The following is a 26,202-nucleotide window of genomic DNA, read 5'->3' on the forward strand; positions in this document are numbered from 1 at the left end:
GGTCCCAACCAGGGCCGGCTCTGGAGCAGCCTGGATCAGGAATCAGGATGGGAGGGCAGCCTATGGGGCTTGTTTGGAAAAAATATTTGTGTATGATTGAGAAAATGTCAGGTTTTCATATCAAGGAATGAGAGGCCTGATAGAGACTGAGGAGTGCTTCCAGCCACCCGGGGCCCACCACTGTACTCGTGCTGTTCTCTAGAAAATGGAAACCTTCCCGGCAGGGGCTCCTTCCTAACCTTTCGATCACAGAGCTCTCAAGACTCTGAACAAAATAGTGGACCATCACCTTCCAAAGATGTGTGTGCGTGTGTGTGTGTGTGTGCGCGCGCGCGCGCACACACACACACACGCACACAGAGTTTGGCATTTTGTTATAGGGGGTTCACAGATTCCCCCGAACCTGAGTCCCCGATAATGCACAGGGTGTCTCAGGTCTGCCACTGTTTGGAGACCTGACCCCTTGGGGTTGGCTACAGCGGATCCCGGAGGCCTTGGGGCCCATTCCTCTGCTACCAAGTGACTAGGAGTGCTCAGCCTTGCTGGGCACCCCCATCCTGCGGGGGGGCATCCTCGTCCGGGGCTCGCAGCCCCTCCGCCTCTGGAGGGACCTCCAGACTCACGGAATCGGCCCCACCCCCACTCTCAGCCTGGCGGGCTCCCCAGGGAGCCGGGAGGAGGCGGCCGCCGGATTTCCCTGAGGCGCGGCGCGGGGCACACACGGTTAATCCTCTGCGGCTGCTGTTTGGACGAAAAGCGCTGGGGGTGTTGGAAGCTCCTCGCTGCTCACATCTGGCTGGGCTTCGCTCCTTGCGCGTCTGTCCCACTTTCTTCGTCTCTTCCTTTACTTTCGAGAAACCGCGCTTCCGCTTCTGGTCGCAGAGACCTCGGAGACCGCGCCGGGGAGACAGAGGTGCTGTGGAGGGGGACCTGTGGCTGCTCGTAGCGCCCCCCACCCTCCTCTTCTGCACCGTCGTCCTCCGGCAAACCTTTTCCCCTGCTCTGTCTCCTTCACCGAGTCTGTGCGTCGCCCCGGACCTGGCAGGGAGGAGGCTTGGCCGGCGGGCGATGCTCTAAGGGCGGCGCGGGAGGAGCGGCCGGCGGGACGGAGGTAGGTGGCCCAGCCGGGGGACCCAGCGCTGCCCCGCCCCTATCCTCGTGGCTTCAGCCTGGTGGCCAGGGCGGGGATGGCAGACACCTGGGCCAGGACGGACGGAGAGCGTCGTGGGAGGGGCCGGGTTGGCGGTGGCGGCGCAGGGGCGGAAAGACCCGGGTTTTCGGGGGCAGCCCTGGCGGCTGGCTCTGGCTCAGGCCCCGCCATAGGCTCCTTTGCGCCAGGGTCAGATGGTCCCGGGTCTCCCTGACTGTGGAGGAGCCGGGCTCTTCTGCACATGGATACTAACGGTAGCAATTGCACCTTCCCCCCAGTTTTTTGTGGAATGTTTATCTTGTTTCACTGTTCTCCGGTGCCTTTCTGCGGGTGTGGAAGGAAGGGGAATGGTACTAATGCCCGCGGCTGCACCTGGCGGGGATGCCCTCACCCCACTCCTTATCACGGGGACCACCTGACCGCCGGGTCTGTCCAGTCCTGTCTGTGGCCAACCTGGACCTTCACGGAATAGGAAGCTCTGACTTTGGCCCCAGCATCTGACAGCCTTGGTGTCCTGGAGGGGGTCCAGCTTGGGCAGTAAAAAACGATGTTGCTTCCCCGGGGCCCTCCTGGGAAGTGAAGCTGCCTGTGCCGCTGGGAGTGGCCCCCGGCCTGGGGCTGGAGCCTCTGAGCCGCCCGGGGCCTTCTGGACCTCGCAGGTGGACCCACCGCCCACCACCCAGCCCTCCAGGGCTTCTCCACCGGTGCAGGTGTCGTCCCCACTGTTAGCCCGGGCCTCGTGGGGCCAATTCCCAGGCCACACTCTTCCAGCCCCAGAAAGCCAGATTATCTTCCCTGGACCCTCCACATGCTTCAGGCACCCTTGGGCCGACTCATCCCTGCTTGGGAGGGAGGGAGGAAGCGGCCCCCCTCTGTGAGGTGTTCCTGACTCTTCTACCCCACCTGGTTTCTAGGAGAGGAGGCAACATGACGTGCTGGGAGCTTTCTGGTCCTGAGCTTTGAACATGAGAAATGCCGTGAGAAACTGTTTTCTCCACCGCTGGCCACTTCACGGCCCCAGGGGAGCATGTGACGTCCTTACAGGCTGCCCGGCCTTTGCTTTTTATAGTGCAGGAAAGTACACACTCTCTGGCAGGCCGTGCAGCCATGAACAGCCACAGATAGATGCACTTGGCTGTTGTGTGTGCTGCAGGGAGCGGGAGGATGTGGGAGGACGTGCTCCAGGAGGCCTCTCCAGCACCTGCCAACCAGGGAGGAGGGAACCAAGACAGGGAGATGGGAGCCGAGGGCTGAGGACAAGCAGAAGCTTCCCCACCCTCCCTCTTAGACCTGTAGAGCTGGAGAGGCCCCTAGAGACGACCCACCAACAACAGTGGCAATCGTCATCATCATCATCATGTTAGCCACAGGTTTGTCTGTCTGCTTCTCACATGGCAGGCCTGAACATTATATTAATAATTATAATAATTATTATAATAGTTAATTCTCAACACTTCTATCAAGGGAACTCTCACTTGTGGAAAGAGCAGAGCTGCAAAGCTCAAGAGGCTCACGGCTTGCCTGAGGTCCCAGAGACAGGGATGGAGGACTCAAGACTCCAATCTGTGTCTTTATCCCAAGTGCGTCGTATGCTTCTTTTTTTTTTGAGACAGTTTTGCTTTTGTCATCCAGGCTGGAGTGCAAGGCCAAATCTCGGCTCACTGCAACCTCCACCTCCCAGGTTCAAGCGATTCTCCTGCCTCAGCCTCCCAAGTAGCTGGATTAGAGGTGTGTACCACCATGCACGGCTAATTTTGTATTTTTAGTAGAGACTGGGTTTCACCCTGTTGGTCAGGCTGGTCTTAAACTCTTGACCTCAAGTGATCCACCCGCTTCAACCTTCCAAAGTGCTGGGATTACAGGGGTGAGCCACCGCGCCTGGCCTCCAGGGCGTATACTTTTAACCTTCCTATCTGGTGTTGGGAACATGGCGCTCAGCTCGCCAAGCTGATGCTGGGAACTTGTCTCTCCCAGCTGCTAACAGAGAATGCCCAGGGGCAGGAAGGGCACAGGTCCGCTACCCAGGGACTCTCTACTTCTCCTCCCGCCTCCCTCTCCTCCTCTTGTGTTGCCAAGGGTGGTGTCCCCAGTGAGCTTGTTCAGGGGGGCAGGAAGCCCTAGGTGGGCGCTGTGCAGCTACAGGACTCCACTGCCCCTCCCAGGCAGGTGCAGCCAGCTGGCGAGGGACGTCCTCCCCAGTGGGAGCAGAGAAAGCCCAAGCTGTCCCAGGGAGGCCATGGGTTCCCTCCTTGTTCCTAGGAAGTGACCCCCCTGTTCAGGGCCACCAGGACAACAGAGTGTTTTTGGAACTTGCTCCTTCCTGGTGCCTCCCCCCAGCTGTAATTTGCATGACTCATAAACCAAATATTCTGGCATTGAACTTTGCTCATCAAAACAAAGATGAAAAGAATTTCGTAGATACAGTTGTGCGCAGGGACCGGAGCTCCCCATTTGTGTCTTGTCCTCAGGGGTCCCTGTTCCTGGGGTGGGGGGCTGTGGCTGAGGCTCCAGAACCTTAGGGAAGGTGTGGGGGTGACGGACACCAGGAAGGGCAGGAAGAAGGAGCAGGTTACACCATCCCCTGGACAGTCCCACCTCTGCCTGACAATCAGTAGCCTCTAGAGAGGGGGCACTCCCTCGTGGGCCACAGGTTGCCATTTCCCCTGTTAACCTGCTGAAATCGGCTGGTGTCAAATGGCACAAGGCAGCTCTCTGGACAGGACCCTGCCATCTCCCTGACCCCTTCATGCAGGGCAAGAACTCACCTGCCCGCTTTAGAGAGCAGTCTGGAAGGAACAGCGACGCCAGCTCAGCTCAACAATATGTTTCTTTCAGGCTCTCATGAGCCAGGGATCCTTGGGGCCCTGTCCTGGGGTCTATGCTGGGGTCCTTGGCCTGGAAGGGCCAGTCCTGAGCTTAAGCAGGGATGTGCAGGAGCAGGACATGCTCACTCCTTTCCTCCTTCCCGAGCCCCGCAGTGAGATGCTCCAACTGCCGCCGTTGCAGCCTCTAGTTCTCTGGCAGAGACATGTGGTGTGAGCAGGAAGGGAGGGGCTTCGGAACCATGTGGGAAGGATCTTTATCTCTGGGTCCTTGTCAAGGTCACGGCTGTGTGACACTTGTGCTGGGGTGACATGAGTGGCTCTTGGCAAATCAGCACACCTCCAGCTGCCCGTTCTTGCCCACACTTGATTTCCAGAGCTGGGCTTGGCATCTGAATGTGGTTCAAAGGGGGATGATCTCTGGCAGGGGCACAGGGAGCCCCACGGTCCCCACTATACACCAGGGCACTGCTATCTTGCCTCTGAGGCCCCCTGGAGCTAAGCCCTTCTCCAGCCTCAGACGGGGCTGGCACAGACTGCAGGGCCCTCCCCGGGCCCCCATCCCATCCAGGACGGCCGTCGGGACGGCTGTGGCTGGGCCCATGTCTGCCCATCTCCCTGGCTCCTGTAGGAATTTTCCTTGACACGAGACAGAGTAGAGCAGGAGATGGCAGGCAGGGAGGCAGGAGTCGAGGGGAGGAGGAGAAGAGGCAGACGGGCAGGCGGGGCATGGGGAAGTCAAGTTCTTGGTGCCCTGTGCTGGGTCAAATGTTGCTCTTGGCCACGGCTAAAGCCACACTTGCTGGAATGCCCCAAACCCTATGCTTTGGGTTGTACCCATCCCCCTCAGCAAGACATCTGGATAACAGCTGCCCTCTGCCCTGGGGAGCAGGGAAGGAAAAGGACCTCACCTGGGAAAGCTGCCAGCCCTGGGTGGGTTCGAGGCAGATGTAGGTCAGAAGGCGGGCAGGGCCCCCCGACTCTGCCCACAGGTTCCTGGGGCCAGTCTTCAGAGCTGGGGACAGAGGTGTGTTCAGAAAACGCTTAGACTCATTCTCCTTGTAAAGAATCTAAAGTGAGAGATGGAAGGATCTGGGTGGGTTAGGGGGTGACCACAGGTCTCTTGCATCTTCTGGCATTCAGGGGAGCCCCCTCCTCCATGAAAGGATATCGATGAGGGCAAGACCCATGGTCCTGTGGGTCCTCCCTGTGTGGTGCGTGAACTCAGATTCCTCTGCAACCCAGAGCTCAGGTCTGCTTCTGCCCATTAGAGGGTACTGGTCGGGAGAGGAAATCATCTGTACCCCAGCACGTGGGTCTTTTCCTCCCTTCTTCAGAGCTTGCCAGCATGCTGGTCTCTCTTCACCCTACAAAAGCAGTGCCCTAAAAATGCACATCCAATGGGCCACACTGCCCAAGCCCCTCACATTTTAAGGGGTGTGTGTGTGTGTGTGTGCACGCGCGCACGCACGCGGATGTTCCCGGTGATCCTGTGCCTAAATCCAAAGGAATTAAACTCCAGTGGTGTATTTTAAGATGCTAGCAGGCTGGCACCAGGGATATCTTAGCACATTGCATCAAGGAAGATGGTTACAGGTTTCCCTGGTGCCCCATACCATACATGGCATGTAGTGGGCACTCGGTAATCCTCTGTTGAATGATGAATGCAAGGGCTCAGCTGCTGGAGACAGTCCTCAAAGCCGAAGGCTGCTGCAGCTGTTCCACCTATAAACAAGTAAGGAAATTGGTGGGCACTGTAACCCTGAGCCCAGCGGGCGGGAACGGCCGCCACACCATGGCTTGCTCTCTGGCATCTTTCTGGCCACCCCTCGGGGTGAAGTGTAATGTACTTTGCTGTCGGACACACCTAGGTCTAATCTGAGCTCCAGCACCTCCCCACTGTGGAAGCTGGGGCAGGCATCTCCATCGCTCTGAGCCTGTTTGCGCATTCTAAGGATCAGGTATTCTAGGGATCAGGCATTCTAAGGATCAAGCTTTCTAAGGATCAAGCTCAGTGGTGTAGGGAAGGCACCATGGCCAGAGCCTGGCTCTCAATGGTGGCTTTTCAGGGGTAGCGGGACTTCGTCAGAAGGAATCTCTGATAAACTTTGGGCTACTCCTGGGTCCAGGAACATGCGGGCCATTGCACATCACGCACAGGATGGGCTGCAGGACGGGGCTCTGTTTCCTTCTGTTTCACGGCTGCAGGCCACTGGCCCTACTGAGGCAGCCTCCTTCAACAGCAAGGGCCAAAGACAGACAAAGCCCCTCACGCTAGGAAACGGGTTCTCTCTGGCTCGCCTAATTCCAGCCTGGATAAAGTGCCACCCTGCTGGGCTCCCTACCACCTGTGCCGTTCCTGGTCCTAACACATCCCATACCATAGCTGCCAGGGACTCTACTGCCCAAGGGAAGGGGCATCTTGTTCCATTCGTCCCGAGAATCCAGCTCCCTGCTGGGTACGTAGTAGACACTCAATAAACACCTGTTGAACAAATGAGCAAAAGAGCGTGAGACTTCAGCACTAGGTCAACTTGTATTCCCCACGGTTCCGCTTGAGCCTTAAACGATGCAGCATCACAAGCCCTCTTTTCTCCCCATCCTACTCTTCTATGCATCTAGTCGAGTTTCCTGGAATAAACGAAATGCTCCCTTAGTCCCCAGGGTGGGGCTTATTTGTCATTTTTCTAAGTGGAAAATAATGTGTACTTACTGTGAAAAAGGACCTGACTGTTAAAGGGGAAAGAAACAGAGAGGCCAAAATAAGAAAATGGTAAGCATCTGTATTTTCATCACCGCAGATAATTGCTGTTGGCAGCCCGGTGGGTGGCCTTTGGGTCTTTGTGGTTTTGTGTGTGTGTGTGTGTGTGTGTATGTGTGTGCATGTATGTGCGTGTGTTTGGGTCTGCATGTTTTCAATCTGCATTTTCAAAACTCATTATTGCTTTACAAACTTTCTCTCTCCTGCCTTCCTTCTTCCTTCCTTCTTTCTTTCTTTCTTTTTTTCTTTCTTTCTTCTTTCTTTCTTTCTCTTTCTTTCTTTCTTTCTCTTTCTTTCTTTCTCTTTCTTTCTTTCTTTCTTCTTTCTTTCTTGCTTTCTCTTTTTCTTTCTCTCTCCCTTTCCCTTCCTTCCTTTCTTCTTTTCTTTTCTTTTTCTTTTTTCTTTTTTTTTTGAGACAGAGTCTCACTATGTTGTCCAGGCTGGAGTGCAGTGGCGTGATCTCGGCTCACTGCAATCTCCGTCTCCTGGGTTCAAGCGATTCTCCTGCCTCAGCCTTCTGAGTAGCTGGGATTATAGGCGTGCGCCACCACACGCAGCTAATTTTTGTATTTTTTAGTAGGGACTAAAAAATACAAAATGGGGTTTTACCATGTTGGCCAGGCTGATATTGAACTCCTGACCTCAAGTGATCCGCCTGCCCCGGCCTCCCAAAGTGCTGGGATTACAGGCGTGAGCCACCATGCCCGGCCCAAACATCTTTCCATGTCAGTAAATATTCACCTATTTACAGAGATGCCTAACCGGTGCTGCTGGCTGATTCTGCCTCCCATCCCTCCATATTATTTCTTTTTTTTTTTTTTTTTTGAGATGGAGTCTTGCACTGTCACCCAGGCTGGAGTGCAGTGGTGTGATCTTGGCTCACTGCAAGCTCCGCCTCCCAGGTTCATGCCATTCTCCTGCCTCAGCTTCCCGAGTAGCTGGGACTACAGTCGCCCACCACCACACCCGGCTCATTTTTTGTATTTTTAGTACAGACAGAGTTTCACTGTGTTAGCCAGGATGGTCTCGATCTCCTGACCTGGTGATCTGCCTGCCTTGGCCTCCCAAAGTGCTGGGATTACAGGCGTGAGCCACCGCACCCGGCCCATATTATTTCTTTAAATGTCTTTAGAAAGAGCGTGTTTCCTGGTCTACCACAATCCCCATCCCTCCCTATTGCTGAGTTCGCCACTCTTATCAACCACTTCGTTTTTCTAGTTTCCATCATATGGATGGATGCACTGTAAATTTTTTGTTTTTTTTTGAGATGGAGTTTCACTCTGTCACCCAGGCTGGAGTGCAGTGGTGCTATTTCACCTCACTGCATCCTCGACTCCCAGGTTCAAGCAATTCTCCTGCCTCAGCCTCCCGAGTAGCTGGGATTACAGGCATGTGCCATGCCTGGCTAAATTTTGTATTTTTAGTAGAGACAAGGTTTCACCATGTTGGCCAGGCTGGTCTTGAACTCCTGACCTCAGGTGATCTGCCTGCCTCAGCCTGCCAAAGTGCTGGGATTATAGGCGTGAGGCACTACACCCAGCCATGTATTTCATTAGACTGTCTTCCTGGACTTGTAGGTGGTTTGTAACCTTGGTGAATGGAGGCAGTGGTTTCATCTCTTTGAAGCAACAGACTTTCTGAGTGCGGATAAGAGGAGCGTTTCTGGGGAAGATGGCTACATGGCCACACCAGGAGTCAGCATTCTGGTGACAGTGATGTACCTTGGATCTCTGTGTCCCCAGCTGGAGTTAGAGAGAGATTTGGACAGGCTTGTGGCTGGGCATGTCATCTTTGGATGATGGCTCTGTACTTGGGATTGATTGAAGGTGAGGAGAGCATTCGAGCCCCATTGAGAATTAGACGCCAGATGCTGGTGGTGCCTGAGAAGTGAGATGGGGCTCCCATTTCCGAGGGGCTTGGAGTCGTGGGGACAGGACGAGGAAACCAAGGACTGTAGATCAGTTCGTCTGGATGCTGGGGGAAGGGCACCTACAGCACACCCGGGTCTGGGCAACTTCTCGGAGGAGGTGGCCTCAGGCTGAACTCGGGAGAATACACGGATGGAGAAGGTGGAGGAGAAACAGGCATTCAGACACAGGAAAGAGCGGGTGCCAGAGGACGAGACCTCAAGTGTGACCTGTTAGGGACTGAGTAGCTCCAGGGAGCTGGAGTGAAGGGGACTCACTCACCCCAGCGGGGTGGGGAAGGGCCAGATGGAAACGCTCAGAGCTTACTCCCTCCTTTACTGGCATAGGAAGCCCCTGGAGCCAGGGGTGGCATTCAGATTTGCGTTTTTCAGAGCTGCCTCTGGAAGCAGTGTGGGAGACAGATGGGAGGCAGAAAACCAGCCAGGGCTGGGGAAGAAGTGATGGAGAGGAGAGGAGACCTGCAGGGGGTTGGCGATGGATGAGATGTGGCGGGTGCAAGGAAGGTGGCATCCAAGTGGCTTGCAGGCTTCTGGCCCGGGACCCTGCGTGACGGTGTGCATAGCTTTCACCAAGCTGCAAGCCACAGGAAGAGAGGCTAATGTGGTAAGGACGGGGGAGAAGGGGATGAGTTAATTGGGGGCTTAAAAGCCTTAGGGCAGAGCAGCCCGGTGCGGTGGCTCACACCTGTAATCTCAGCACTTTAGGAGGCCGAGGCGGGTGGATCACTTTGAGGTTAGGAGTTCGAGACCAGCCTGACCAACATGGCGAAACCCCGTCTCTACTAAAAATGCAAAAATTAGCTGGGCGTGGTGGCGGGCACCTGTAATCCCAGCTACTTGGGAGGCTGAGGCAGGAGAATTGCTTGAACCCGGGAGGCGGAGGTTGCAGTGAGCCAAGATTGTGCCATTGTACTCCTGCCTGGGCGACAAGAGCAAAACTCCGCCTCAAAAAAAAAAAAAAAAGTCTTAGTGCAGAGCAAAGAGGAGGTGTTCAGCAGATGATTGCGTATGTGGGTCTAGACCAGCGCTGCCCAGCAGAACCTTCAGCTGTGGTGCAAGGTGCTAAGAGCTGTGCTGTCTAGTATGGCAGCTGCTAGTCACGTGAACACTTAAAATGTGGCTCCTTGGCTGAGAACTGCATGTTTCATTTTGTTTAGCTGACATAGCCCCATGTGGCTTGTAGCCACTGTATTGACTTAAACATTTGCAAGCCCGGGTCTCAGCAGCCAGGTCAGTGGTGGGGACATGGACTGGGGCATTGTCAGCTGAAGACGTGGTGTGGACCAGGACAGGCAGAAAGAGGTCAGGCATGGTGGCTTCACGCTGATAATCCTACCCACTTTGGGAGGCGAAGGCTGGAGGATTGCTTGAGACCAGCCTGGGAAACATAGCGAGACCCTGTCTCTAAAAAAAAATTTTTTTTTAAATTAGCTGGATGTGGTGGAATGTGCTTGTAGTTCCAGCTACCCAGGAGGCTGAGATGGGAGGATCACTTGGGTCCAGGGGTTTGAAGCTGCAGTGAGCCATGACTGTACCACTGCACTCCAGCCTGGGTGACAGAAGGAGATCCTGTCTCCTAAATAAATAAATAAATGAATGTAAGAGAATTAGGAGCAAGAGGAGCTGAGAGCTGAGGAACAGCCTGGGAGAGCACCTGTCTTTGGGTGTTGATCAGGAAGGCTAGACACTGGGAGACTGTGTGGGCCAAACCCCAGGGCTGAAGAAGAGGGCTGTCGACATTGGCAGATGCTTGAAGTGCGCACGAGAGAGGAATACAGAAGGGTGTTGGGTACCACGAGGGTCGTGGGTGATCATAGCCCAGCAGTCGGGGCGGGGCCAGCAGGAGGAGGGCCAGTGGGATGCTGTGCTGATTATATTCCTGACCTAGAAGCCCCAGGCTGGGGACAAAGCCCTGTCTTATGCCAGGCTTCCTCAGGAGCTGCCTGGAAAATGCTGGGGCTTGTCCAGGCCCCAGACAACCAAATACGTCTGTGCTGCTTGTAAAGGGCTGGGTGCGAAGGGGCACCAGGCCATAGAATTCCCAGGTTCTTTCCTCCCTCTGTCTTGGGAGCGGTCAGTCCCCGAGGGCGTCCCCGCTGCTGGTGCTGGGGAAGTGGGCGGCGGGCCAGGCCACCTGCAGAGTGGGCTCAGGGCAGCTGTTGGTGCCTCTTCTCTCTCACACGGTTCTCAAAGCAGGGGCAAGCCTGCCGCCTGAGGCCTTCCAGCTGGGAGGTGAGCTGAGGACAGCTGCTCTACTCAAGGAAATCTTTGTTTCCACTGGGACGGAATCGGAGCTCTGGAGGCTGGGCTGGCCAAGTGCCCTGAAGGCCCGATGCCTGGTGGCTCATGCGGCCTCCTTGTTTGCAGGGCCTGGGCAAAAATTTACACTGAGTCCCACTCTTCGCTCCAGGTGAGTCCTTCCTGGTGAAGGTGCAGTTGCTCCAAGATGGGAGGGAGATGCTTTAGGATGGGAGAATTCTTGGCCTGTCTTTGCTTCACTTTTTTGTCCCAGGCCAGACCTCCTTCCCCTCCAGGGAAGAGGAAACCGTTGCTAATTAACTAGCAAGTAGCCCTGGAAGAGTCTGTATCCATCCCTGGACTTGGGCTTTGGAAGTAACCAAATAAACACCTAAGCCTTAAAACAAACCCCCCTTCTGCAAGACAGAGGGCAGCTTTTTGGAAACAGGAGAGAGGGAGATTGAGAGAGGAGATAGGCTCCAGGACCCCGGCATCTCTCAGGAAAAGGGGCTGCTTGCCTCCATCTGGCGAGAATTCCTTTCATAAGGGATCCCCATCCACCACGAGGTTGAGGGGAAGAGGGAGAGTCTGAGATCAGTGGGGACAGTGCAATTATAGCAGGGAACATTGGCTATTAAATGGGCTTCTGGCAGAGGTAAACACACATCACTCATCAAATGGAGCCACTCTGCCCCTCTCCTGCCCATCACCAGAGGAGTTTGGTCAATGGGCAATTAGTGTGACGAATGAATGGCTTCTGGCAGGGAGGAAAGGGCTGTAAGCAGATGTCACCTCTCAGGACACCCCAACATGGCACCTTCCTCTTTCTTGGCACCCCAGTACCTGAATCCTCTTGAAGCAACAGGAGAGCTCTGTGCTTCTCAACAGGAGATTCTACCAGACTTCAGAGCTGAGGGGAAGTGGACTCAGGGCTTCTCTTCTGGTTGGGAGGATTCTGGGGATGTTCCAAAGGTGGAAGGAGGGGGTGGCACGAAGGGGTGGTGATGGCTAAGGGGCCATTGAGGCTGTGTAGAAACCAGGAGTGTTTGGGTGCTGGGCTGAATCGTATTCTTTTTTTTTTTGAGACAGAGTCAAACCCCCAAATTGCAAGGTTCAAGCGATTCTCCTGCCTCAGCCTCCTGAGTAGCTGGGATCACAGACACACACCACTGCACCCAGCTAATTTTTGTATTTTTAGTAGAGACAGGGTTTTACCATGTTGGCCAGGCTGGTCTTGAGCTCTTGGCCTCAAGCAATCTGCCCACCTCAGCCTCCCAAAGTGCTGGGATTATAGGCGTGAGCCACCATACCTGGCCTGAATCCAGTTCTTGAACTGGAAACCACTAGGTGTGGGATAAAGTCCTATCTTATGCCAAGCTTCCTTGGGAGATGAATGTAAACTGGGGGCGGGGGCAACGTCTAGACTCTGGAAAAGGCAGACGAAGATGCTTGTCTTGGGTGGACTGAGGTCTGGGGGATGGCGGAGCCCCTGGAGGGCATCTCATACAGGCACAGGGTAGGAGGGAGAGTTGACCTTTAGGATCTATTCAAGCAGGCTGGGGACGGATGAGACGCGGACGCGCGAGAGGAGAGGGTCTAAATGCCTCTCAGATTTCTGGCCTGCTGTTTGTTCACAGTTACTGCTTCCTCCCTGATGGCTTCGTTTTAATCTAGAACAGAGCTGTCCAACAGAACTGTCTGCAATGATTGAAATGTTCTATTCTATACTTTCCAACATGGTAACCACTGGCTACATGTGGCTTTTTATTTTTATGTTTTGAGACAGGGTCTTGCTCTGTTGCCCAAGCTAGGGCGCAGTGGCACGGTCGTGGCTCACTGCAGCCTCAACCCCCTGAGATCAATCAATCCTCTTGCCTCAGCCTCCAGAGGAGCTGGGACTACAGGTGCACGCCACTATGCCTGGCTAATCTTTGCATTTTTTGTAGAGATGGGGTCTCGATATATTGCCCAGGCTGGTCTTGAACTCCTGGGCTCAGGCAATCCTCCCACCTTGGCCTCCCAAGGTGCTGAGATTACAGACATGAACAACTGTGCCTGGCCTACATGTATTAATAGTTATTGAATGCTTGAAATGCGGCTAGTGTAGCTGAAGAACTGAATTGTGAATTTTATTTCATTTTAATTAATTTAAATTTAAATAGCCACACATAGCAGCCACTGTACTGGACAGCACAGTTCTAGAATGTTAGCCACTTAGCATTTTAATTCAACATGTGCTGTCCTGTCTTGAGCTATAATTGGGTACGTGTCTGTTTCCTTCACTAGCCTGTTATATTCTTGAGGTCAGGGAATAGATTTAATTCATGGTTGAATCACTTCCTCCCAAGCTCTTGCACAATGCCATGCAAATCATGGGCATTCAGTAAACCCAGCCTGTGTTAGATTGTCAGCTGAGAGGGCAGCTTGGACTTGTCTGCCAAGGCTCCTTCCAATTCAAGGAGATTACAGGCTTCTTGCCTCTCAGAACAGCTGCTCACCTGATGAGGATTAAAGAAAAAGGAAAACAGTGTTTACAGAATGCTTTTGTCAAAAGGCCCTGCGCTGGGTGGAGCATCAGGACAAAACCCAGGCACACGGTCCCAAAGCTTCAGGGGTCTGCTGTCAGCACAGAAGCATGAGAGCATGGAGGTGAGGGAAAAATATAACAGGACCCACTTATTTATTTATTCACCATGCCCAGCTAATTTTTGTATTTTTTTTTTTTTTGAGATGGACTCTTGCTCTGTCGCCAGGCTGGAGTGCAGTGGCATGATCTCGGCTCACCACAACCTCCGACTCCCGGGTTCAAGCGATTCTCCTGCCTCAGCCCCCCAAGTAGCTTGGATTACAGGCACGTGCCACCATGCCCAGCTAATTTTTGTATTTTTAGTAGAGACGGGGTTTCACCATGTTGGCCAGGATGGTCTCAATCTCCCGACCTCGTGATCCACCCACCTCGGCCTCCCAAAGTGCTGAGATTACAGGTGTGAGCCACTGTGCCCGGCCAATTTTTGTATTTTTAGTAGAGACAGGGTTTCGCCATGTTGGCCAGGCTGGTCTCGAACCCCTGACTTCAAGTGATCCACCCTCCTCGGCCTCCTAAAGTGCTGGGATTACAGGCGTGAGCCACTGTGCCCAGCCAAAAGCCCCAATTTGAAACAAATATAAAGAATCATGAACTTGTGTGTGACCACTGTCTCCTGAAAGGATCTGCCACAGAGCTATGAGGCCTGTGGAGGGATACAAATTATTATTATTATTATTACCACAGGGTCTCACTCTGTCACCCAGGCTGGAGTGCAGTGGTGTGATCATGGCTCACTGCAGCCTTGACCTCCTGGACTCAGGTGATCCTCCTACCTCAGTCTCTTGAGCAGCTGCTGGGACTACAGGTGAACACCACCATGCCTGGCTAATTTTTGTGTTTTTGGTAGAGATGGGGCTTCGCCATGTTGTCCAGGCTGGTCTTGAACTCCTAGGCTCAAGCAATCCACCCACCTTGGCCTCCCAAAGTGCTGGAATGACAGGTGTGAGCCACCACAAGAAACCAAGGGATACAATTTTTTTCTTTTCTTTTTTTTTTTTTGAGATGGAGTCTCACTCTGTTGCTCAGGCTGGAGTGTGGTGGCGCGATCTTGGCTCACCACAACCTCTGCCTCCTCAGTTCAAGCAATTCTCCTGCCTCAGCCTCCCGAGTAGCTGGGAGTACAGGCGCGTGCCACCACGCCTAGCTAATTTTTGTATTTTTAGTAGAGATGGGGTTTCACCATGTTGGCCAGGCTGGTCTTGAACTCCTGACCTTAGGTGATCCCCCTGTCTCGGCCTCCCAAAGTGTTGAGATTACAGGCGTGAGCCACCACGCCCGGCCGGGATACAAATTATTAACGAGGACGTGTCCTCAGGTTTCCTGTCCTCCTCTACGTCCTGCGTGTAGCCTGGTTTCTCTTTTCTGGCCTCCCTCCTCCTGTAAAGGGGGATGTGTTCTTGTTGGGGAGGTGGTCAGGTGTAGGTGGATGGTGTGGGGTTGGGGAAGGGACGCTGAAGAGTGGCTGGTCCTCAGGGACATGGAGGGAAGGAAAATGTTCGCCGAATTACCATGGAAATTGGCTCGTATTTGCAGGATTTGGGAAAGGCAAGTAAAGAGCTTGTGTCATGCTGGAACTGTCTTCAGTTGCCTTGACTGCGATGAGGCCTGCAGACTGGGCCACGTGGATCTGGATTCACGCGGGTTTCACACCACTGGTCAAGATGTGCTCAGGGCACTTCCCTGGAACTGCCTAACACGTTCTTCCAGATAACCTTGCTGGGACACATCCTCCCCACTGTAGGGGGACTTTTGCTGGAAATCACTAACAGCGATCTGGAGCCAAGTTTGGTTAGATGTTGGGCAATACTGTTTTTGCCCAAAAGTGACTAAAATGATGATAATGTTATGACGCTGGCTTTGCTGTGGGATTTGGTAAAATGGTTCCTAAGATCTTTTCCAGAGGGAAAGATTTCAATCTGGGTTTGCTCTGACTCCAAAGAGCAGGCTTTTGAGGAGAGCCACCACTGCCAGAGTGGCCTTCTGCCTATCAGCCTGAGCCTGGGGCTCTCTGCTGGGGTTTCCCAGCCCCGCCCCACCCCAGTGACAGCATCATTCCTAACCCAGCTGCATCCTGGACCCCGTCTCTTCTGACCAAGGTGTGGAAAATCCCTTTGCTAGACTAGAAAGAGATAGACCAACATAAAAACAAATGCTGGTGCTTAGCTAGGGGCAATTTCGCCCCTGAGGAACAGGCATATTACTATGTTTGGAGACATTTTTTGTTGTCATAACTAGAGGTAGTGGTGCTAATGGCATCTGGTGGGGACAGTTCAGGGTTACTGCTAAGCATCCTACAGCACACAGGCTAGCCCCCACCACAGGGGATTCTCTAGGCCTAAACCTCAATGGTGCCAGGGTTGGCTGGGCGCGGTGGCAAACGCCTGTAATCCCAGCACTTTGGGAGGCCGAGGCAGGTGGATCACCCGCGGTCAGGAGTAGTTCAAGACCAGCCTGGCCAACGTGGCGAAACCCTGTGTCTACTAAAAATGCAAAAATTAGCCGGGCGTGGAGGTGCACGCCTGTAATCTCAGCTACTAGGGAGACTGAGGCAGGAGATTAACTTGAACCTGGGAGGCGGAGGTTGCAGTGAGCCAAGATGGCGCCACTTCACTCCAGCCTGGGTGACAGAGTGAGACTCCGTCTCAAAATAAAACAAAACAAAAAAAACACCAATCCCTCAATGGTGCCAGGGTTGAGAAACCACAGAGTAGAATAATCCAAGGTAGCTTTTTCATGCCTTTTGTAGTTACTTTCCAACCTCTCTGAAATAAATATGTGTGTGGGTATATATATGTATATATATGTAAACATGTGTGTATATATATATATAATTTGGGATTCAGGAAAAAATGTTTAAAGAAAGGAAAATCTCCTTTCCTTTTAACTGGTACAAGTTTGCCACTTAAAAGGAAAAAACAGTAATTATTGAGGCGCCAAGGAGAAACAGAGGAAATACAGAAATAGAGAAATAAACAAATTTAGAGAATTCATTCTGACAAATATTTGCTGAGCACCAGTGACATTCAGGGTGCTGCAGGATGCTTGGCTGGGGGACGTCCCAGCCCCGGAGGAGGTCACCCACGATCTGCTGAGTGGACTCTCATAGGCTAGACAAACTCTCTGCAGTAGGAGACAATAGGAAAAACAAAATTGTGGCGCCCGCCTATAATCCCAGCACTTTGGGAGGCCAAGGCAGGTGGATCGCTTGAGCTCAGGAGTTTGAGACCAGCTGGGGAAACACGGTGAAACCCTCTTTACGAAAAACAACAATAACAAAAAAATTTAGCTAGGCGTGGTGGCGCATGCCTGTAGTCCCAGCTACTTGAGAGGTTGAGGTGGGCAGATGGCCTGAGCCTGGAGGGTTGAGGCTGCAGTGAGGCAGAGTGAGACCCTGTATCAAAGAAAACTAAAACCGAGGATGGAGAATTTTTCCCAGTTGAGGGGCCTGGGAAGGCTTCAGGAAGACTATGAGACCTTGAGCTGGGTGTTGAAGACAAGGCAGGCAGGATTTTATTGTCATCTGTTGTCAGCCTGTCTGAGTTCAAATGCAGCCACCCTGCTCAAAAATCAGTCTTGGCCCAGCGTGGAGGATCATGCCTGTAATCCCAGCACTTTGGGAGGCTGAGGGGGGCGGATCACTTGAGCCCAGGAGTTTGGGACCAGTCTCGGCAACATGGTGAAAATTTGTCTCTATAAAAAAAAAAAAAAAAAAAATTAGCCGGGTGTGGTAGTGCATACCTGCAGTCCCTTCTACTTGTGAGGCTGAGGTGGGAGGAGGTCTTGAGTCCAGGAGGCAGAGGCTGCAGTGAGCCGAGATGGCACCACTGCACTCTCTCACAGAGTGAGATCTTGTCTTACAAAAAAAAAAAAAAAAAAATCAGAATTTCAGGCTAATTAGCTTCTCCAAGTCTCTGTTTTCTCATTTACAAATTTGGTACAGTAATGAATATTGTCTCTCTAGAGGATTAATTGTGGGGCCATCTGTGATGGGATACAAATTATTAATGAGGAAGTGTTCTCAAACCTAACCAGACTGATGGCTGGAGAGAGAACTTACATGTGTGTTTTATAAATTACCATGTGCACATACACACTTTCTTTGGCAAGTGGTGGGAGGTATCAGAGATTCTGGGTGGGAGCTGGGGCTTAAGCAGCTCCTTGGTCATTGGGATGGTCTCTGGGCCCTGACGCATGGGAGGGACAGCTGGCTGGAAGGACACTTGGAGGTGGGGGCTCCAACTAAGCCACTGCAGGGATGGGGTGGGGGCCATGCAGGGGGGTGAAGACTGGGCATAGGTATGTGTGACAGGGGAGGAGAGAGGTTCGGGGGGGCCAGCCTTGCTCTCCTCACTGTCACCTCGGAGGCTCTATCAGGAAAGCCCCGGACTCCAGATCTTCCCCTGCAATGTTGACTTGGTGTGAGGGCTCTGCGGGGAGCCCTTCAGACTTCACTCAAGAGCCCACTAAAGGCCGGGCGTGGTGGCTCACGCCTGGAATCCCAGCACCTCGGGAGGCCGAGGTGGGTGGGTCACTTGAGGTCAGAAGTTCCAGACCAGCCTGGCCAACGTGGTGAAACCCCGTCTCTACTAAAAATACAAAAATTAGCTGGGCGTGGTGGCGCGTGCTTGTAATCCCAGCTGCTTGGGAGGATGAGGCAGGAGAATCACTTGAACCCAGGAGGCGGAGTGAGCTGAGATTACACTGCTGCACTCCAGCCTGGGTGACAGAGCAAGACTCCATCTCAAAAAAAAAAAAAAAAAAAAAAAAAGCCCACTACAGACGTCCTCCCGAGGCTCCAAAGCCCCCGAGCGATGGCGTGTGTGGAAGAAATTCCCGGCTTCCCAAGATGAGTAAGACGTCGCGGTCATCTTGGTGTGTAATATGGGCAGAGAAAGAAATCTGTCTCAGGATTTTAACTTTCCTTAAACATAAGAGGAGTTAAAGGAGAAAGAGTCTGGCCCAGGGCCTTTGGAGATGAGCCCTTGCTTTCACTGCTTGCCTCTCAAGAAAGAGCTGGAGTTCACGCCGGCCTGGCAGCCGGGAGTGAGGGGCGCTTCTCACCCACCTTCTCACTGGGCGGCCGTGTGTCGAATGAGGTGTTCCACGGGGCCTGCGACATTTCGAGTTTTACATTTTGGTGAACAAAGAGGGGTTAGAGTTGACCACAGTCGCTGTGCCCCTCGGTGGGGAGGTTTTCGGCCTCCCTGAAACGGCTGGGCCTGCAACTCCCGATGCCAGATTCCCGGGCGAGGGGAGCGAGCTGCTCACAGCGTGGCAGGTGGGCGTTCGCCTAATGTGGGCCCAAGCGCCGCCCCTTGCGGGCTCCCTGGACTCCCCACCTCCGTGAGCACCCCTTTCTAGAAGGACTGTCCCAATACTGGATGGAGAGGGTCTTGCCCCAAGCTTTTGCCAAAAGCTCCAGGAGTGAGAGACGTGGAGCTGGCTTCCTGGAAGGATGACTGCTCTGTGGGGCTGGGCTTGGTACATCCCTAAAGTAGATGCCAAGGACACTCGCTGATGCGCCGCCTGGCGGCCAGAAAGCAGCTTGCAGCCACCTTCCTACCCACCTGCCCACCGGTGAAGGACCTGGTCATTGAGCCAGCTTTGCTTTAAGGGATGATGATCAAAGCTTACTTGGGATTTTTCTTACTGTCCTAAGAGGGGTGGTAAACAATTGTCTGTGGGGCCAGCGGCTGGTGGACTCTCCTTCCCGAGAGGCTGGGTGGGCAGAGACAGCACCTTCCTCAGCAACCCCTCAATACCAGCCTGACTGGCTGAGGCGCTGGGGGCAGAGTGTGTGTGCACATGTGAAGGTGTGTGTACATGTGAGCGCATGTGCGCATGAGTGGAAGTGCATGCATGTGAATGAGTTGAGAGTATGTGTGGGTGCATGTGAGTGTGCATGTGATGTAGGTATATGTGTGCATGTGAATGTGTGCATGTGTGCACGTGTTGAGTGTGCATGTGTGTGGATTGCATGTATGTGAATGTGCACGTGTGGGTTGCATGTGTATATGTGAATGTGCATGTGTGAGTGGATTGCATGTATGTGAATGTGTGTGCATGTGTGGACAGCATGTGTGCATGTGATGGTATATGTGTGTGAGTGTGCATGTAAGAGTGTGCATGTGTGCATATGTGTGGATTTCATGTATGTCAATGTGTGCATGTGAGTGTGGATTGCATGTGTGCATGTGATAGGGGTATATGTGTGCATGTGTGTGCATGTATGTTGAGAGTGTGCATGTGATTTGGGTATGTGTGCATGTGAGCTGTGCATGTTGAGTGCATGTGTGTGGATTTTCTGTGTTGAGTGCATGTGTGTGGAGTGCATGAGTGTGCGTGTGTGTGCACGTGTTGATTGTGTGCATGTGAGCATGTGGATTCCATGTGTGTTGAGCGTGCATGTGAGTGCGTGGATTGCATGTGTGCATGTGATGTGGGTATATGTGTGCATGTGACAGTGTGTGCATGTGTGTAGATTGCATTGCGACTATACATGTGTTGTGTGTGCATGTGTGGATTGCATGTGTGTTGTGTGCATGTGAATGTGTGGGTTGCATGTGAGTGTGACTGTGTGCATGTGTGGACTGCATGTGTGTTGAGTATGTGCATGTGTGTTGAGTGTGTGCATGTGTGGGTTGCATGTATGTGAATGTGTGTGCATGTGCGTGTGAGTGTGCACATGAGTGCGTTGTGAGTGCGTGTGTGCATGCATGGGTGTGTGAGAGTGGTTGTCCTCCCAGAAGCTGTGTAACTGCAGCCTTTCCCAGTGGCATGAGGCTGGGGAAGCACCTCTTATTTCCAGGCTGTTTCTCTCTCCGATTTCCAGAGTTTCTCTGTGCAGCTCCTTCCTAACTCGGTGCCTTCCCCGTGTGTTTCTTTCCCACCAGGGCCCGGCAGGAAGATGGGCTCCCGTGGACAGGGACTCTTGCTGGCGTACTGCCTGCTCCTGGCCTTTGCCTCTGGCCTGGTCCTGAGTCGTGTGCCCCATGTCCAGGGGGAACAGCAGGAGTGGGAAGGGACTGAGGAGCTGCCGTCCCCTCCGGACCATGCTGAGAGGTGAGGGGCCACGAGGGTGTAATAGCAGGAGCTCTGGCCAGGCTGAGCCTGGGGCTTGGGGCCCCTGGGGGTGCTGGTTCACTGTGAGATGTGAAGGCGAGAAAGCCGAAGCTGAGCCGTGGCCCTGCTGGAGGCTGGTCCTGCAGGATGGACGAGCTAGTCCTCCTTTCAGTGGCTTGGGCACCTCACCTGAAACTGCGGACAGTGATCCAGCCTCACCATGAGCCTAAAGGAGTAGGGTCTGCAAGTGGCTTTGCAGCTGCCTCCTTAAGAAAAGAGCAGATCAAGCTCGCTACCTACCCTCCAGCGTGTCTTTCTGTTCTGTGTCCGCTGAGAATATCTGCTGGGGTCCTAGGCACCACTTGTAGGCAGGGAGAGGTGGAGCATGGCCTTAGGAGAGGTGCTGGACCAAGAGCTGGTGTCCACAGCCCACGCGTCTCATCACACTGCAGGACAGGAGAGGACAGCGGAGACTGGGTGGGCCAAGTGTCGGCTTCCCTTGAAAGGTCATGAAGGACTCTGGATGGCATCTGCCTTCGTGTCTACGACCTGCAATGACAGCGAGACTCCAGCCGACCTGGGACGTTTCCTAGGGAAGCAGAGTGCTTCATCCAACTGCCACGTATCCAGCGTGAGGTCCTGGAGACCCGGCAACAGCTCAAGCCTGGCTTGGAGTCTCTTCATTATTTTGAGCATTGGGCCGACTTGATACTTGAGGCTTCAGGCTAACTTCAGTGTACAATGGGATTGGACAGGATTTGAGGCTGAGTCACACCATTCCGTTCTTTCTTCCTCTCCCTTCTCCTTCTTTGATTCAGCCCTTCCTATCAGTCAGGCCATCCCCCAGGCATGGGGGGACACATGAGTGGCACAGTCCTGGCCTCCAGGAGCTCTGAGGCCAAGAGGGAGATAGACCCATGAGAGACAGGGCAGCATGGTGGGCTTTGTAGTAGGGGTGCACCCGTGACGCTGGAGGCAGGGCCAGGAGAGGGAGGAGCAGGACCCAGCAAGACTGAGAGGAGTGAACTAGGTCTTGAAGGACACTTGGGGGCCTCCCAGGTGCAGAAGGAGGGGAAAGCCACCTGGTAGCCAGAATAGGGTGTGCAGAGGCATGGCTGGCAGTGTTTGTTGGGGCTGGTGGGTGGTTTGGGATGGTGAGACCCAGTGCTGGAGGCTGGAGGACAGTAGGGCAGTTGAGCCTGGAGGCAGCTGGGTCTAGTTGGGGAGGGTCTCACCTGAACTCAATCCTACAAAGAACCAGAGGAGTCATGGGAAAGCTTAAATTGGACGGTGTTCTCAGAAGAATGCCAGAGGGAGGCAGCAGAGGATGAGCCGGTGCAGGGAGGGGCAGATTCCAAGCGAGAGTCAAAATGGCAGGGGTGCATCAGAGACGATGAGGGCCCTGGGCTCAGGTCTGGAGGTGCCTTGAGGCTGGGGGCCCAGGACTCTGCTGAAGGTTGTGGTGGGGGGTGGGGGGGAGGAGTCGGGGGTGACACTGAAGGCTCCACCCTGGCCACCCGCAGTTGATGCCAGGAACAGAGCTCAGAAAGAGAAGATTCCAGGGGTGAAGGGATGGGGACAGGAGTTTTGGTTTTGCACACATGACATTTGTGGGGCCTGTGGCATCTCCAGATGGAGACATCTGGTGAGAAGTCTGAAGTCAAGATCTGGGGCTTAGGAGAGAGGTAGGGGTGAGACGTCCGTCTGGGAGGCCTGGGCTTATGGGTAGCTGAACTTAGGGCACAGAGATCCGTTTCCTGGGTAGTCTGGGGTATAGAAGTGGGAGCAGCGTTAGATAAGGAGCTGGCCCATCCAGGGGGACTTTGCTGCCCCCATGGGTCTGCACAGCTCTACAGCCTGGGCAAGAAGAGCCACAAGCCAGAGCACATGTGATGCCATGAGGGGCCGTGAGGTGGCAGCCAGGAGCCGCCACCATCCATCCTGCCTGCGGGCTGGTCCTTCCAATGTCAGGTTGGAAACTTCAGAGTCTCTCCAGCAGCTACAGCTGAGAGGAATCCTAAAGATCCAGTTGAACCTTTTTACAGACGAGTCAGCTTCATATGTTATTTTCTAGCATCACAGATATATGACAGGGAGTCCCGGCATTGTCTTGTGTCACCCAAAGACCCTCTCCTAGAGGTGTGGATTTCTCCTGAGCAGCCCCCATCTTGCGTGGCGCTCAGTTGATCGCTGCATGTGTTTCCAGGACTGTCATTGCCTTTAACAGAGGGCGGGGGGGCTCGTTCTGTAGTGAGGATCCCAGAGTGGGCCGTGAGCCCACCAGCGTGAACACAGAGCCTTGTGGGTCCAGGTGAGAGAGTGAGAAGGCAGGTCAGGCACACCAGAACCACTGGCAGCGGAAGACAGAAGTGTTTCCAGGCCTGAGAGTTGCTGACTTTCACTGTGATTCTTTATTCCCTCAGGGCTGAAGAACAACATGAAAAATACAGGCCCAGTCAGGACGAGGGGCTCCCTGCTTCCCGGTGCTTGCGCTGCTGTGACCCCGGTACCTCCATGTACCCGGCGACTGCAGTGCCCCAGATCAACATCACTATCTTGAAAGGTCAGACGGCTGCAAAGACAAGCACAGGGTGGCCGGGCTGCTCTGTGCTGATTCGGAGGAAGGGATGGAGTCGTTAGGGTGGGGCTGGGTGAGAGCAGAATGGCTCCCTTGGGACAGGGAGCAGAGGCAGGCAGGCTGTCATCTAGAGGGGAAGGCACAGGAAATTCTGATTTTGAGGCTCTGGCCCCTCTCCAAGAGGAGGGGTTGGAAAGGGGCCCGCAGGACCAAGAGCAGGAGAGGGAGCCCGTGGCCGCTCGGGGCCTCGTCCCTCCAGTTGTATGTGGACGCCAGGCTTCTAGGCCCTTTGCTTTGGGACTTGGTCCCCCCAGCCTGCTTTCTGAAATGCCACCTGCTCGCCCCGGTCCTGCACACGGCAGATAACCCTGCACAGCCCCGTGAAATCAAACTGGGAACACTAGATCCTGAGCCAGCCCCAACATCTGGACTTCATTTGCTCAGAGCCAGCCGTGGGTCTGGCGGCAGAGCCCGTTGCTTTTGGACGAACCCATATGTTCCATTTTTTTTTTTTTTGCCAGGGCTTTCCATAAGGAAAAAAAATTATTGCTTCTGGGCGAAAATAGAACCGTCCTTGAGGTTGAGTCTGTTTGCTTGGCCAGTTTGGGAATCACAATACCTCTGTGCCAGGCTGGGAAGCTGCCTGTGGCAGGGGGGTTGGGGGCAGGAGTGAAGCTTCTGCCAGGTCAGGGCTGTGAGGACGAATCAGGACAGCGCCAGGGACCAGAGCGTGAGCAGCCAAGGCTCAGGACACCACCGGATTGCTCCACTAACAGCACGCGTTTTCCCGTCCCTTTTAGGGGAGAAGGGTGACCGCGGAGATCGAGGCCTCCAAGGGAAATATGGCAAAACAGGCTCAGCAGGGGCCAGGGGCCACACTGGACCCAAAGGGCAGAAGGGCTCCATGGGGGCCCCCGGGGAGCGGTGCAAGAGCCACTACGCCGCCTTCTCGGTGGGCCGGAAGAAGCCCATGCACAGCAACCACTACTACCAGACGGTGATCTTCGACACGGAGTTCGTGAACCTCTACGGTCACTTCAACATGTTCACCGGCAAGTTCTACTGCTACGTGCCCGGCATCTACTTCTTCAGCCTCAACGTGCACACCTGGAACCAGAAGGAGACGTACCTGCACATCATGAAGAATGAGGAGGAGGTGGTGATCTTGTTCGCACAGGTGGGCGACCGCAGCATCATGCAAAGCCAGAGCCTGATGCTGGAGGTGCGGGAGCAGGACCAGGTGTGGGTGCGCCTCTACAAGGGCGAACGCGAGAACGCCATCTTCAGCGAGGAGCTGGACACCTACATCACCTTCAGTGGCTACCTGGTCAAGCACGCCACCGAGCCCTAGCTGGCCGGCCACCTCCTTTCCTCTGGCCACCTTCCACCCCTGCGCTGTGCGGAACCCGGGGCTCGGCACCAGGCTGACCCCACCGCCTCTTCCCCCATCCCTGGACTCCGCCTCCCTGGCTTTGGCATTCAGTGAGACGCCCTGCACACACGGAAAGCCAAAGAGGTCGGTGCTCCCAGATCCCGCAGCCTCTGGAGAGAGCTGACGGCAGATGAAATCACCAGGGCGGGGCGCCCGCAAGAACCCTCAGGGACCTTCCGCTGCCCTCTCTGCACACATCCTTAAGTGACCCCGCACAGCGAGACGCGGTGGCGGCAGGGCGTCCCAGGGTGCGACACCGCGGCTCCAGTCCTTGGAAATAATTAGGCAAATTCTAAAGATCTCAAAAGGAGCAAAGTAAACCGTGGAGGACAAAGAAAAGCGTTGTTATTTTTGTCTTTCCAGCCAGCCTGCTGGCTCCCGAGAGGGGTATTTTCAGTTGAGACTCCACTTAAGAGAAGATCCAAAGTTAAAGCCCTGGGGTCAGGGGAGGGGCTGGGGGCAGGAAACTACCTCTGGCTTAATTCTTTTAAGCCAGGTAGGAACTTTCTTGAGGGACAGGTGGACCCTGACATCCCTGTGGCCTTGCCCAAGGGCTCAGCTGGTCTTTCGGAGTCACAGCTGTGAGGTGATTGGGGCTGGGGCCCCAAGCAGCAGCCTCCTAGAGGGACAGCTGAGCCCCCTGCCTTGGCTCTGGGTTGGTAGAAACAGCCGAAGGGCTTCTGACAGCGGCCAGTGACCCCTGGGTCTCCCAAGCCTGCAGATGTTTCTATGAGGGGCAGAGCTCCTGGTACATCCATGTGTGGCTCTGCTCCACCCCTGTGCCACCCCAGAGCCCTGAGGTGGGGGAGTTTCCATGCCTGCCACCCTGGCATCGGCTTTCTGTGCCGCCTCCCACACGAATCAGCCCCACAAGGCCCCGGGGCCTTGGCTTCTGTTTTTTATAAAACACCTCACACAGCACTGCAGTCTCCCATCTCCTCGTGGGCTAAGCATCCCTATTTCCACATGTGTTGTGTTGGTTGGCAGTGAGGCTGATCCAGATCCCTTCTGCCTCCCCACCACCCTCATCCAGGCCTCTGACCAGTAGCCTGAGAGGGGCTTTTTCCAGGCTTCAGAGCAGGGGAGAGCTGGAAGGGGCTGGAAAGCTCCCGTCTGCCTGTTTCTCAGGCTCCTGTGAGCCTCAGTCCTGAGACCAGAGTCAAGAGGAAGTGCACGTCCCAACCACCCGTGTCAGGATTCACTCTCAGGAGCTGGGTGGCAGGAGAGGCAATAGCCCCTGCGGCAATTTCAGGACCACCTGGAGCAGGCCTGTGGCATCTCCATGGTGCTCTGGCCCTGCCCGTGGCTACCGCGTTCTCTCATCTCCAGGAACCCCGCAGCCCCTCTCCAGCTCACCCCACGTTGATGCCCAGGGTCACTCTTGCTACCCGCTGGACCCCAAACCCCCGCTGCCTCTCTTCCTTCCCCCCATCCCCCACCTGGTTTTGACTAATCCTGCTTCCCTCTCTGGGCCTGGCTGCCAGGATCTGGGGTCCGTAAGTGTCTCTCTTTAAAGATCTTCTGCGGGTCAGACTCTGAAAGCCGAGCTCCTGTGGGCATGCCCGGAAGCAGAGCGCCACACTCGCTGCTTAAGCTCCCCCAGGTCTTTCCAGAAAACATTAAACTCAGAATTATGTTTTCAGCA

The 26,202-nt window shown here is 54.4% G+C and overlaps 1 protein-coding gene across 3 annotated transcripts; it reads left to right on the forward strand.

Moving 5' to 3' along the window:
* Positions 1–770: 770 nt before the first annotated feature.
* Positions 771–26,202, forward strand: C1QTNF1 (C1q and TNF related 1). 3 transcript variants are annotated; one of them, XM_032178489.2, is made up of 4 exons: positions 771–1,111; positions 20,379–20,547; positions 22,971–23,110; positions 23,926–26,202. In XM_032178489.2, the coding sequence occupies exons 2-4, from the start codon at positions 20,393–20,395 to the stop codon at positions 24,474–24,476; spliced, it is 846 nt and encodes a 281-aa protein (XP_032034380.1). In that variant the 5' UTR covers positions 771–1,111; positions 20,379–20,392; the 3' UTR covers positions 24,477–26,202. The 3 variants fall into 3 exon arrangements, with proteins under 3 accessions (XP_032034380.1, XP_032034381.1, XP_058284995.1); XM_032178490.1 differs by lacking the exon at positions 771–1,111 and adding an exon at positions 10,836–11,070; XM_058429012.1 differs by lacking the exon at positions 771–1,111 and adding an exon at positions 18,626–18,763.

Source organism: Hylobates moloch, unplaced genomic scaffold (assembly GCF_009828535.3).
Source record: "Hylobates moloch isolate HMO894 unplaced genomic scaffold, HMol_V3 SCAFFOLD_15, whole genome shotgun sequence".
NCBI lineage: Eukaryota > Metazoa > Chordata > Mammalia > Primates > Hylobatidae > Hylobates > Hylobates moloch.

Bases quoted from the DNA above. Each gene is read 5' to 3' on its own strand.
- C1QTNF1 (XM_032178489.2), top strand. From the start codon at position 20,393: ATGGGCTCCCGTGGACAGGGACTCTTGCTGGCGTACTGCCTGCTCCTG. The intron at 20,548-22,970 runs GTGAGGGGCCAC...TTATTCCCTCAG, and splicing joins CCTCCGGACCATGCTGAGAG to GGCTGAAGAACAACATGAAA. The intron at 23,111-23,925 runs GTCAGACGGCTG...CGTCCCTTTTAG, and splicing joins CAACATCACTATCTTGAAAG to GGGAGAAGGGTGACCGCGGA.